The sequence below is a fragment of the Phaeodactylum tricornutum genome, chromosome 1 (genome assembly GCF_000150955.2).
Source record: "Phaeodactylum tricornutum CCAP 1055/1 chromosome 1, whole genome shotgun sequence".
Lineage (NCBI taxonomy): Eukaryota > Bacillariophyta > Bacillariophyceae > Surirellales > Neidiaceae > Phaeodactylum > Phaeodactylum tricornutum.
This window is the reverse complement of record NC_011669.1, coordinates 2,366,977-2,379,689: the sequence shown is the minus strand read 5'-3', so window position 1 is coordinate 2,379,689 and position 12,713 is coordinate 2,366,977. Positions and strand designations below refer to the sequence as shown.

The window sequence follows — 12,713 nt, the reverse complement described above, 5'->3', positions numbered from 1 at the left end:
TACCGAAGATACAGTACACAGTACAATGTATTGCAGTAGTACCACGTGAGATATTCTCTGCGGGAATCTACGGTATCTACGGAGAGTCTTTGGAAGGGGGTTGCCACAACAGCAACACGACTCTCTATCGTGGGCAACAACGATTTCATTCGGTAGACTCGGCGTACTTCGTTGGTGAAGGGTGCATACTTCTTCGACTACCGAGAGACTTGCGCCTTTTGCCATCTTCTCTCGTCTCTTTGTTGGTTTCCTACATCCAGTGAAGATTGCTTGTCGGTGATAGTCTTTAACAACAACAACACCATCCAACAACATTCATCAGCACTATGGGGGAAAAATACCGATCGTGGTACACGAACACTTGGATCGCGTGGAGCTGTGGGGTCGCTCTATGGCTGAGTAGAACGACGATTGCTGCCGGATCTACCGAAGAATTCTACCTTTATTACGGCGACACGGATGCCTCGACGTACGTGCAAGAGTACCGGGCGACCAAAGACGGGATTCCTCTCGACGGATTGTTCGAACAATCCGAACATCCCCGCATTGTCGAGTTCTACTCACCGTATTGTGTAAGTGAAGCGAAAGCGCTTAGCTAGCCCTTGTGCATTGCGGAGACGACTCTTGCTGTGTACCGTTGTACATTGGTAGGAGGTCTTTAGTCGACTACCGTGCGATGGACTGCTTTTAAACTCACAATGTCACTCACACCTGGCCACTCCTACACGCATTGTTTCGTGCCATGCTGTAATTGACTTACTTTTTTTGTGCGTTAGCCGCACTGTCGTCACTTCAAACCCAAATACGTCCGATTGGCGCGAGACGTGGGACAGAAGTATCCCGACGTGGAGTTTTACGCGGTTTCCTGTGTCGCTCACAGTGACATGTGTCAGAAATACAACGGTACGTCTCTGTGTGTGTGTGTGTGTGTGTGTGCGAAGTTGACGTGGACGTGGGGGTATATGGGAATGCGAGTGGAATCACTCTGAACGTTTCGCTTTCGTCTTGCTCCATTGACTACCTTGCGTTACTTCGTTCTGCCACTCACGTCTTTTCCGTCTACTTTCAATTGGTTTTCGACTGCAATGTGGTGTTAAACAGTTCGAGGGTTTCCGCAGATCTTGGCCCTGTCGGCCTCTACTGCCGAACCGACAGTGTTGTCCAAGAACTCTTACACGGTGCGAGGCATTGCCTCCGCCTTGAAGCTCGGACCGGTCCTTGGCGGTACGTCCACCGGGACCGTCGGTCGGACGGCCCGACTTCTGGAAGACGGTACCGAAGCAGGAGACTCGGACGAGCCACCCAACGATGACTCGGAGCAAACGGTGGACCAACCCGACGAAAACTCCAACGACCCGAGTCTGGACGGCAAAGTATCTTTCGAACTTCACGTTCCTATTCCGGATCTGCGACCCCACCCCACCGGTGACGACGTGCCCAATTCCAACGATCCGAGTGCCGACGAAAAAACAGAAGACGAACCCGCCGACTCGCAAGATACACGGAAGCACTACTCGGGCGAGGACCCCACCGTCGGGAACGGTCTTTTTAACGTGGATATTGATGATTCCCCCGATGAAGGCTTTGATCAATCCGCCGACGATCGAGACGACCCTGACGCGGAAGAATACTACAGTGACAACCGCGACGACGAAGATCTCGACGAAAGCGAAGACCAGGAGAGTGAACAAGACCCCTACGGAATGGACCTATTCTTCGAGGCTCAGAAACGTGGCGGTGACGAGTCGGAGTCCTCCGACCTTCCCGGTCCCGTCCAGCGCAAACCCGGAGCCGTCACCGCGCAGTTTGCCCCTCGAGATATGGACAAGTACCGCGACGTCCTACGCCAGAAACGGGCCGCCGAACAGAAGAAACGTAAGTTTGTCGGACTGCGAAAGGATCGTCAAGTAAAGCCACTGGGTCCTGTAGTCCGGGACGGTGCCTCGAAGGCTATGAGGGCCAATACGCCGGGAACACTGGAATACAAACAACGCCAGAAAGAGTCCTCGGAACGTTTGGCAAAGTTGCTGGAGAAAAAGTTTGGCAAGAAAAGGGCCGCCAAGTACGTTTCGTCTAAAGGTATCGGAAACCGTATCGGGAATTACACGTCGCTGCCCTTCAAAAAGGAAGTGGCCAAGCCGCGCTTGGTGGAGCAGCTTCCAATACTCAAAAGAGTAGTACGCATGGATGACGAGGAGATGCTCATCCTCGACTCCTCCCTGTCGTTTCTCCGAGGGCTCCGCTATGGAGTCTTTCAAGATCCAAAACCATTGACAGGCAAAAAGAAGCGTGCGCTCAAAGACTGGTTGGATTTACTGAGTGGCTCGCTGCCACAGGAATGGGGACTCCACGAGATCATTGACGATCTTTTGGACAACCTGGATTATATTGCCCAAGGGAGCAAGAACTTGCACGATATTCTCGACAAACACCCGATTCAACGCAGGAACTGGAGTCGCTCTTGCACCAAAGGTGGTCGAAACGTCAACGGTTTTACTTGCGGATTCTGGAAGTTGCTGCACGTCATGACTGTTGGTGTGGCAGAACACCGAGGTGGCAAGAACCTTGTGGCTACGGGACTGCGTCGGGACATCCGTGTCTTCGCGCCCATGGAAGCTGCGGATACTCTGCGCGAGTACATGGCGCATTTCTTTAGCTGTACCGAATGCTCGAAGCACTTTCTGGTCCAGTACGATCAGTGTGACATGAATCGCCGCTGCGGTCGTCTCGCTACGGATGCGCACGATGCTACCGATTCGGACTGGAAGGAATTGGCGAAATGGCTCTGGGAATTCCACAACGACGTGAGTGTCCATGTTTTGAACGAACGCACGGACAACAAACGCAAACAAATGCAGCAACGCACATGGCGTCGTGCGGAGTCCGGTCCCGGAGCAGCAGGACTGTTTGAACAGGTCAGCGTGGTTTGGCCTTCGACCTTGTCATGTACAGAATGCATCAAGGCGGACGGTACGTTCGACGAGGATGCCGTCTTTACGTACTTGGAACAAACCTACTGGCCTGGTTTGGAAGATTCCATTGATCGTGTAATACAGTTTTACGACGAACACGAGTCCGGATCCAAGGTCTTGACACTCATCCTGTTGTGCATTGGTGCGTACTTGGCTTTCGTGATGCGTAAGAGTCTCGGTCCGAAAAGTCTCCAACAATCCCTGATTATGGCACGGAAAATGAGGCCGAAAGGCTCCGTCGGCGTGGACAAGCGTTCGGTTTGAGATCTCCGTTTAGCCTTTGTTTTAGATAACAAACCGTCAATCTACTTAGTTTCACAGTCAAGCAGCTCATTTATGGATCCTAGTATACACACTATATGTAGATGAACCCCCATCCCGGTTGGTCCTCAAAACCGAATGACACGGCACGCAAAGAGCATCGAGTGAAGCCTTCCGTATCCGTACACGTGTTCCCCGTTGCGTGTTACGAAAGTGCCGATTCATTCCCCTGGCGTCAGGCGATCCGTTTGTGCCGACCCGTCCTCAGCCGCTCGTTACGTTTCGTGTACCAGGCGGCCACTAGTCCTACCACAACCATCAACGGAACCAGCTGTAAGGCCACGGGTGGGACGGGGACGTTCCGATCGTCGTCCGGATCGTTCGGGTCACGCTGGGAATCCCAGCCTTCCTGTTGTACCCGAATGCGCTGGGCCAACTGCTCCCGAAGGTCTACCGCCACCGAGTCTTCGGGCCAGTATTCGAGTCGCAGGAACTGGTACACCATATCTTCGTCCCAGCTCCCGTCAGCTTTCCAACACACGGGACAGGCGTGGCGCGAGGGAAACTCCCGGGCGCGCTGGTCGGCGAGGGTAACGTTCCATCCTTCCCGTTCGGCCTGTTCGCGAAGGAGTCTAGCATTGACGGCATTGTGCGTTTCGAACAACCAGAGGGGTAGTTGGATCCAGGCGGTCCGGGACTGGTCGGTAGGGTCCAAGCGGTGGCACCGATCGTGCGCGCAGGCGTCGTAGGCCGAGACGAAATTGAGCCGACAAACTTCGCAACCGAAGAAATGCTGGACGTAGTTCCGGAACGTGTCAGCGGTGTCGGTCAGGTCGAGAAGATTGGGTGAATTCTCTTCCAAGAGCATAAGATTCCATTCCGTGGCACCCACGGTGACAATGTGGAAGAGTTGCCAGAGGCCGCACGTGTAGCCGGCACCTTTTTGGCCGTGCGAGCAGTCGTCACTCCACTGATGCGATGCGGGCGGCGAGGCTACCTTTTCGTACACTGCGAGCAAGTGGTCTTCGCCGCGCACGATTTCGTCAAAGTTGCCCAGGAGTGCCCGTACGGGTTTCTGTAACGTCGACCAGGTTGGTGGCGTGGCCTTTTGTAGCAGGGACAACCAGTCGTGCAAGGCGTCTCTGGTCGCGTTGTGTTCCAAAGGACCGTTGGTCATGAAGACGGCGGTACGGATGGCGAAATCGAAGGATCGGTAGGCATCGTCAAAAACGTTTTGCTTGGTCCGACGGGTACTGTCCAGATCGGCAACGTGGGTTTGGCGTTCACGGAGGGTACCGTCCGTGGTACTGGTGAGACTCCCGAACCAGTTCCGACGCAGAAAGGACGAATGCGTGTGACTAGTCACGGCCGCCGAGGCGGCCGTCATTGACGTATCGGCTACGGCAAACTGGGCGTGGTTGTCGACGTCAAAGTCGATGCCCATACTGCCGAGAACGCTAAACGGGTGGAGTCGAAAGTAGGAGGGTTCCGCCGTTGCGTTGAGAGAATAGGCGGGGAACACTTTGAGACTGGGGTATCCTTTGACGCCTTGATCGCGGCAGATGGCTTTGTGCGCTACGCAGGAAATGGCGTAGACGCGCAGCGGGGGTTCGACCTTTTGGTCTTTGGCCATGGCGACGAGTTGTCCCGCGAATTGTACGTAGTGATCCCGAAAGCGCCGACAGTGGGGACACCAGTGTGCGTAGAATTCCACAATTCGAGGTCCGTGAGCTTGTGGACGATAGAGAAAGTCGGGATGGTTGGGATCGGCGGCGTCGGCGTCGGGCATGTACTCGATGACGGGCGACGTGTCCACGTCTTGGGCGTAGTACAGGTACCGTTCGTCGGTCGACAACGAACTCGCCGAGATGGTCACTGCCGAGCGAGTCATCAGCAGCAAGTAGCAGCCCCACCAACAACAACACCGCCACCACTGTAGGGGAACATGCTTTGGGTAGATACGGAGTATTCGGTCGGGACGCAGTCGCTTGAATAGCCGTCGGGAAAGAACGGTCATTCTCATGGCGGAAAGGTGATCGCGTTTTGTGAGGGGGAAACGAAGGAATCGTCCAGTTGATGGAAAGGGGGTCGGACACTCGGCGTTTGTCGATGTTGTCAGGGTTAGGGTTCACAGAGTCAAGTTTACACAGTCGACGAGGGTCTCGCCCGGAGTAGTAGGGTCGGTATCACTGTGTCTACCTAAAATAGAAGATGTCGGAGCGACAAACGATGTTTACACAGTAACTGTAAGTAAAAGAAGGCGATCTAACGGTAACCTTGCCGACAAACCGGACGATTTCGCTCGTTGCGCACACGCGCACGTCTTGGTGATTCTTGACGAGGATTGCTGGTCCTCTACAGTTAACTAGTTAGTTAACTAGGTAGCTAGCTAGAACCGTCCTTGTGTTCGTTACCGCATGGCACTCGACGCCAACGGTAGGAATCGTTCCAACTTTCGGCAATTATTCTCTGTCATTGTCATTCTTGCAACAAATTGACGAACAAAACGCTCGGGTCCGTGCCAGAGAATAGTGAATGTTTTACTAAAACTGCTTGTCAACAACATCAACAACAGTCTCGTCGCGCCGAACCTTGTTGCCGTCGCTCCTTCCCTTGCGGTACGGAAACAATCGACTTCCGTCATGCCGGCATCCGCTCCCGCCGACAACCACAACAACAATAATAAGGACGCTACCGTCACGCCGCCGCCGGGTCTCCCCAAGACTGTGTACTTGATTCGTCACGCCGAATCCGAAGAAAACCGCCGCATCGGCTCGGTCAAGAACGTCTTCACGTCGCTCCGTTCCTTCTCCTTTCCCTCGCGACTCGACGTCGGCGCCTCGTTGGAACTCGTCAACGTTGCGGCACAGATCGATTCTCCCGTATCGTACCTGGGCAAAGCGCAGATTGCCACCATGGCACAACAGCTGAAACAAGCCGACTTTGTCAAACTCTCCGACATACAACTCGTCCTACATTCACCACTCGAACGGGCCCGACAAACATGTCTGGGATTGCTCGGTTGCGTAGCGCCGTTGAAGGCAACCACCGACCAGCACCACGACGAGGCCATCCCGGACTTGCCTCGCGTCGCCCAGGTCGACCTGCTTGCGGAGAAAACGCCGTCCGAGTGGGTCCCGGGCAACGCGGGTGCCCTCACCGCACGCGTACAAGCCTTTCAGGATTACCTACGCGCGCAACCAGAAACTTCCGTCGCCGTCGTCGGACACTCGCAGTACTTTAAGCACATGCTAGGACTCGACTTTAAATTCGCCAATTGCGACGTCTGGAAGGTGGAATTCGCCGCGGATGACCGAGGCCCGCCCGCGACGGTCCTTGTGGACGGCACGACCTACACGCTACCCCCGCCGTGGTCCAATCTACAACGACTCTACGTATCCGATCCAATCCCTCCCCCCGCTAAGGAACACGCCATGGGATGATTACAAAACGCTTGCCGGAGGGATCTATTCCGTCGACACCCGTACGAAAATCAACCCTTTAAAGTTCCGTTGGGTAAATCCAGGATCGGGCCTCCAACATATGTTTCTAACATTAGTATTGCAAAGGGGACTGTTGCAGGACAAACGTCTTCCTCCTAGCCTACCAACTGATCAAAGTGTGTTCGTACAGCCGAACCAGTCGGTACACAATATTCTGCAACAGCGTCTGCGCTTCCTCCACGTCCTCTTTACCTATCTTGTCTTGGCCCTCCGGCAGCGGCGTATACTGCACCATGATATCGTTCATAGTGTTCGTACCGTCACAGACACTCAGCAGTTCACCTTCCAAGTCGTCCAAAAGTGGAAACCACGCCTTTTTCTCGCTAAACGTGGGCCGGTCCGGCATGCGGACTCTCGTGACGGTTTCGATCTCTTCCTCCGCCTGTACTCCGGCTTCCAACGCAAACGACGATTCGAAAGTCGCGGGTCCCGCCCGAATGGGACAACCTGGCTCGACTTGCATCTCTCCCGACTTGCTGACTTCGCCGAGCAGTTTCCGGAGATTGGGCGGTTTGCGCTTGATGACGTAGTCTCCCATCACGAGCATTTCGATGGCGCCCATGGAATACAGAAAGCTACGAATAGCGTCGCGGGGGGATTCCACAATAGGCTCACTCGGGAGCGTATTGAAGGATGTGTTGAGGATCATGGGTATGCCCGTCAACGCAAAGAACTTGGAAATGAACAAATGGTACAGTGGTTCGGCAGTGCTCGTCACCGTCTGTAGCCGCGAGGAGCCGTCTACATGCGTCACTGCGGGGATTCTCGCTCTCTTGCTTTCGTGTACAATAGCTGTCATGCTCATAAATGGGCTCACGTTCTGATCGTCCGGTAGTACGGATGGACCAAGGTCAAACCAGTTGGACGCTTCTTCGGCCAAGACGCTAGGAGCAAACGGTCGAAAACTTTCACGGCTCTTGACTTTTTCGTTAACGAAGCGGACCAATCCTTTTTTACGGGGGTCTGCTAGGATACTGCGGTGTCCCAAGGCACGAGGTCCAAGTTCCGATCGAGAGTGGTACCAGGCCACCACGCCACCAGACTCGACTTCTTCGGCCATCTTTTGAAGTCTTTGATCCACGTTGCGGATCGATTCCACTTCCAGCCAAGGAGCAGCGGTCTCAATAGCGGCTTTTATGGCTGCTTCGCTTGCATCGGGACCGAGATACGGCGACAGAGGCTGAGACCAAACGGCGGGCCGGGCCGGACCGCTTCTAGCTTTCGTGGAGGCGATTTGGTCCAAGCGGTCGTTGCCAAAGAGGCCAAAGGCGCAGCATCCAACTGCAATACCGTCATCGCCAGGATACGGCGAAATAAAAGTCTGTGCAAAGCCCAATTCCCGAGCCAGTCGTCCATTCAAGACTGAGTTGAGAGCAACTCCTCCGGCCAAACACAAATTTGTTTCTCCCGTTTGAGCCTTCATGTGTGCAACGAAGTCCATTACAACTGTTTCCAAATCGATCTGCATACGACTCGCTAAGGCAATCGCGTCGAGGGCGACTCGTATGGGTATCCGTTCTTCAACTTTGGTGGTTTCCTCACGGTTTTCGCCATATTCATCGTTTTCATCAACATCTAGCAATGTCTCCTTATCGGCATTGTCGTCAAAGTCGTAGCGCTTTCGTCGCGTGCCGTCGTCATTGAAAATATCCGGATCATTTCGAGAAATGAGCGGTTGGCCTTCTAAAAGATTGCGGTCGATGTGGAGACCGTCGTCTTCGTACAGCTTTCCTTGTAAAATGGGAGAGTTGTGGACGACTGGAGCAAGTTTGGCACCTCGACTGTCGGTCCACTCATGCAGAGCCCAGGGTGCGAGTCCCATGACCTTCCCACACGCATTCCAGTCTCCAAAGATATGGCTACTTGCTCGTGAATAGAGGGCACCCACAGAATCCATATTTTCAAAACCGTGATTGTACAAGGACGGAGGTGAATGTTCAGGGGTAAACCGTTTCCAGACCGGTCGGAGGTCGATGGTTCGCTCTTTCTTTTCAAACACGTACACGGACTCCGCTTCGCGCCAGTCGAAATAAGAAAGTTGGGATTGTTCAATCACATTACTGGGTACGCACTGAAATGTGTCGAACCCAAAGGAAAAGTCGCTCGTGTAGGTCTCATCTTTTGTTTCTTGCGCACGGAGCATGGTCCGGAGCGGTTCTCCCATGCCGTCCATCACCACACAGAGACCCTTGTCAAAGGGGGCCTGTGCTGCCGTACTGTAGGCGTGCGCAAGATGATGGGAAAGTTCGTGATGCCTGGCGTCAGGCAAAAGATTTTCGGGATCGTCGTAGCCGTCCTCGACCCCACCGTTGATGGACAAGCCGCATTCCCACTCCATGTGTCGTACGTTTACTTCCCTGGGCAGTACGCGATGGTGATGATTGTTGACGACGACATGTTCAATACTATCCAGATCCAAATCAAGTGCTTCAAGACAAGCTTCGACCGCAGTCGCCACATTTCCGGCATCGTGTTTCTTGCGAGACAGCCGCTCCTTGGCAACGGCAAAGAGCACTTGTCCCGATGAAGCATCTGCGGCACAAATAGTGGTGTCGTGACTGTATTTGTTCACACCGAGTACCAGTTTTGTGTCCTTAGGAACGGCCGTTGACGGTTTATTGGTGTTTTCATTGAATGGATTGTCGTATAGATCGGCTTCGAAAGGAGTCGAGGCCAGGTGACTTGTTCTTGCTGGGGTTGTTGAATGAGAATCCCTCCAGGTTAATTTACTGTTAGGTAATCGTGAATCCGACGCAATCCACGCAAACCCAGGCGAAAGTATCTGGAATACGAGTAGCACGAACACCAACTTTTCTGACGTGGATTTTGTTGTAGCGTCAAACAGGCAGAGCCTCCTCATGGTCAATTGTCGACACTATGTGTGGTCACGAGATTCTCTTTCGCCCAACACTGGCATCGGATTTACTCGGAGAGGAGAATACTCGCTGTCAACTCGGATTTCAAATAATGGATGGTAGCTGATAGGAGTACAGACGAATCTATTGGGTAATTTCATGGACATCGTGTGCGACGTTAATATCCAATGAAACAGCGGAGTACATCATCAGTGCCACAAAAATGAAGCACGCAAAGCGAGCCAGCCCAAAATGAGCACAAGGAAAGTCAGAAGGCGCTGTAGCAAAGTTTGCCCATGAAAACCCTTCCACTTGCTAACGAGAAAGTTTTCTACAAGCGTAACTTTACGCAAGGCCAAAGATGTGAATCACTTTCAGTAAGAACAGCCGGATACCGCATGTCTTGCATTACATTTCTATCTAGGTAAATGCCTAAGACTACTCATTGTCGAGAGTTTTCGAAATAGGTTTGGTTGGGGTGCTTTATACGTGCTTCCTATGTCGTTGATCGTTATTTTTTGGTGCTCTCAAGACAGAAAGGTCAGGATTTATATAGAAACGGAACACCTCTACGACAATCGGAAGCCGCGATTTCTAAATTTGAAATTTTGCCCATCGCTAATTTTTTCTGTCTCTCATGGCCAAGAAAACGGAACGAAAAACGACGTTTGCCGTTGATCTCGACGACGATTCACAACCTTTGCGATGTGAAAGCCACGGGAACTATGAGAAGACCGTCGCTGCCTCCCACAACCAAACGCAAACTTCTTTTCCACACATACGCAGTGATAACCACACTGCTAGTCTTCGACTTTTGCTTAAATGCGCACTGGATAACGTCCTTTGGTATAACCGATGAATACCAACGGATTGCGAAGACTGCTGGGGAACCGGAAGGTTGGCTTGGTTCGACCCCGGCGCACCATCACAATGTCAGCACCCAGAGTTCCATCAATCAACAACTATCTACATCATTCATTAAATCTGTGTCCAAGGATGCGGATAGGAGAGACGACACCGCGCTACGGACAGCGCCCGAGGAATCGTCGCCTGAGACCCGGACAAGCATCGCCGTCGCTACCGGCGAGAAATTACTGCAGATAAAAGAGAAATCTTCTACTCCTGCGTGTTCTGATAAGGAAGTTGTAAATGGTCGATGGTTGCAAACATGGGCCGAAAACCCTCCCTACATTTCTTCGCACCGTCACTTGCGTTGCTATCCGGATTCATACTACGAACAGTCCCCGTTTCCGTCTTGGGAATGGCAGCCTTATTCCTCCGAATGCTCGTGGACACAATGGAATCAAACTGAGTTCTGTGATCTGGTTCCACGTGGGACGATTTCGATTATTGGCGATTCTTTGTCGTGGGAGCAATATTCGTCTTTACTGCAACTGCTTGGCCAATCTGTCCGGCAAAGGCACCAACACTGGAGCAAAAGCCGGAACAAAAACCACGTCCAAATGGCATGTCGTCAGAAGACTCGTATCGTTTTCCGAAACGACCCGTACTTGCGACACGTGGGGGATTCTATTCATCAGGATTTCCCCCAAATTATAGTACTCAATCGCGGTGCACACTTCGTCGACGATGCTGAGTTGGTCGAAGGTATGCAACTGAGCATTCTAGCTATCCAAGCTTGGCAGGCCAAATGTAAGCAGCTTGAATTGCCTTGTCTCTTAATTTGGCGGACTTCTGTGCCAGGGCATCCACAATGTGCAGCACTAAACTTTACAACCCCGATTAATGATCGCGATGTCATGGAAAGTCTCATTTCTGACCGTCGCAACTACGACAATCATACTATCAACTATCACTGGTACGATTTTCAGAGGCAAAATCGCCTTGTTCTTTCGCTGCTGGACAAGGTAGACAACTTTAAGTACACAGCACTGGACGGATACGCCATCAATGTGCTGCGACCTGACGATCATCGATCACACACTGGCGACTGCCTGCACAATTGTTATCCGGGAAAGATGGATATTTACAACCAGTGGCTTTTGCATATTCTCAAACGGGAGCGCACAGGCTGGGATATAAAACGCATGCCTGAGCTATTTGATCGATACGTTCACAAAACAAGTTTGAGCAATCGCAACCTCAACGGCAATACGACTCAAGCCAGCGCAAGATCTACATAGCGTCGAATCGTAACATTAAAGGCAGGGCAAACAAGAAACTATGTAGACATTTAGTGAAAAAGAGCTACGACTCACTTCCAGCACATCCCCGATTTCTCGTCTAGGTTTCTCGAACCAGCAGCCAATACTTAGCCCACCATCCGCTTTCGTCGTAGCTCTTTTCCAAAAAGCCTACTCGATAGCCAGGCGTAGCTTCAGCGTACCTTTCTCGGATCTTTTGATCCGCCAAATCGCACGAAAAGCCGTTCGTCTCGATGCGCATAAAAACACTACCGGGTTGAGAAAGGTTGGGCACCACCCCCCATCCCCAAAAGAGAACGCAACCACCAGGGTACAAAAGACCTTGCTCGGAATCAAATTCCTTTGTCGGAATAGAGTAGCACTGGCTTCCACCCTCGACAAGTTTGTAGGATTTGATCTGCAACACGTGTAGAGTACCATTTATGACACCTGCAACGAGGCAACGCCTGGAGCTTAGTCCGGAAAAGACTTGACCCCAAGAACTCACCAAATCCCACGCTATTTCGTCCAATGTTTTCAAGAAAGCGGATGATTCACTGCCTAGTGGGTTGACCCGCGCAAAGCACTGTTCAACTAAATCGATCTCATCTTTGATTGTCCCCCTTAAACGAGACTGAGTGTTGTTACAGCTTCCAAAGACATGGTTCAGTTGCCGGACTTTCATGCCCGGAATTTGTTGGCGCGAAAGGCTTTCGGTCTCGGCATTCAAGAGCGAGCTGTTAAGGTCCGAAGAATTACCCTGTAGTACGCAAAGAGTCAAGTTAGATACCGATGGTGCAAGATATGTTCACAGGCGGTCTCCTGCCATATGGTCATACCATTTTCCTCAGCTGCATTGTCAAAAGTGCGAGAAACTGGGCCTGGCAGCCGCTGTCCGTTTGAAACAGGTACGTCTTGAGTCCCGTCTGACCAAAGACTACAACGCGGACACCACGGTCCATAGGGGCAAAGTGGCTA

The 12,713-nt window shown here is 52.3% G+C and overlaps 5 protein-coding genes across 5 annotated transcripts; 3 read left to right on the top strand and 2 right to left on the bottom strand.

The window, feature by feature from the left end:
• Nucleotides 1-99: 99 nt before the first annotated feature.
• Nucleotides 100-3,305, top strand: PHATRDRAFT_43224 (predicted protein). Its single transcript, XM_002177465.1, has 3 exons — nucleotides 100-572; nucleotides 777-903; nucleotides 1,102-3,305. Exons 1-3 carry the CDS (start codon nucleotides 327-329, stop codon nucleotides 3,234-3,236), a joined length of 2,508 nt encoding a protein of 835 aa, XP_002177501.1. The 5' UTR covers nucleotides 100-326; the 3' UTR covers nucleotides 3,237-3,305.
• A 163-nt stretch (nucleotides 3,306-3,468) lies between these two features.
• Nucleotides 3,469-5,268, bottom strand: PHATRDRAFT_43223 (predicted protein; the record flags this gene model as incomplete). The annotated part of the gene is made up of 1 exon (XM_002176931.1): nucleotides 3,469-5,268. Exon 1 carries the CDS (start codon nucleotides 5,254-5,256, stop codon nucleotides 3,469-3,471), a length of 1,788 nt encoding a protein of 595 aa, XP_002176967.1. The 5' UTR covers nucleotides 5,257-5,268.
• Nucleotides 5,269-5,875: 607 nt separating this feature from the next.
• PHATRDRAFT_32390 (predicted protein) lies at nucleotides 5,876-6,676 on the top strand (the record flags this gene model as incomplete). Its single annotated transcript, XM_002177464.1, has 1 exon — nucleotides 5,876-6,676. The coding sequence occupies one exon, from the start codon at nucleotides 5,876-5,878 to the stop codon at nucleotides 6,674-6,676; it is 801 nt and encodes a 266-aa protein (XP_002177500.1).
• A 160-nt stretch (nucleotides 6,677-6,836) lies between these two features.
• On the bottom strand, nucleotides 6,837-9,605 carry PHATRDRAFT_43222 (predicted protein; the record flags this gene model as incomplete). Its single annotated transcript, XM_002176930.1, has 1 exon — nucleotides 6,837-9,605. Exon 1 carries the CDS (start codon nucleotides 9,594-9,596, stop codon nucleotides 6,837-6,839), a length of 2,760 nt encoding a protein of 919 aa, XP_002176966.1. The 5' UTR covers nucleotides 9,597-9,605.
• A 689-nt stretch (nucleotides 9,606-10,294) lies between these two features.
• PHATRDRAFT_43221 (predicted protein) lies at nucleotides 10,295-11,735 on the top strand (the record flags this gene model as incomplete). Its single annotated transcript, XM_002177463.1, has 1 exon — nucleotides 10,295-11,735. The coding sequence occupies exon 1, from the start codon at nucleotides 10,317-10,319 to the stop codon at nucleotides 11,733-11,735; it is 1,419 nt and encodes a 472-aa protein (XP_002177499.1). The 5' UTR covers nucleotides 10,295-10,316.
• Nucleotides 11,736-12,713: the final 978 nt, after the last annotated feature.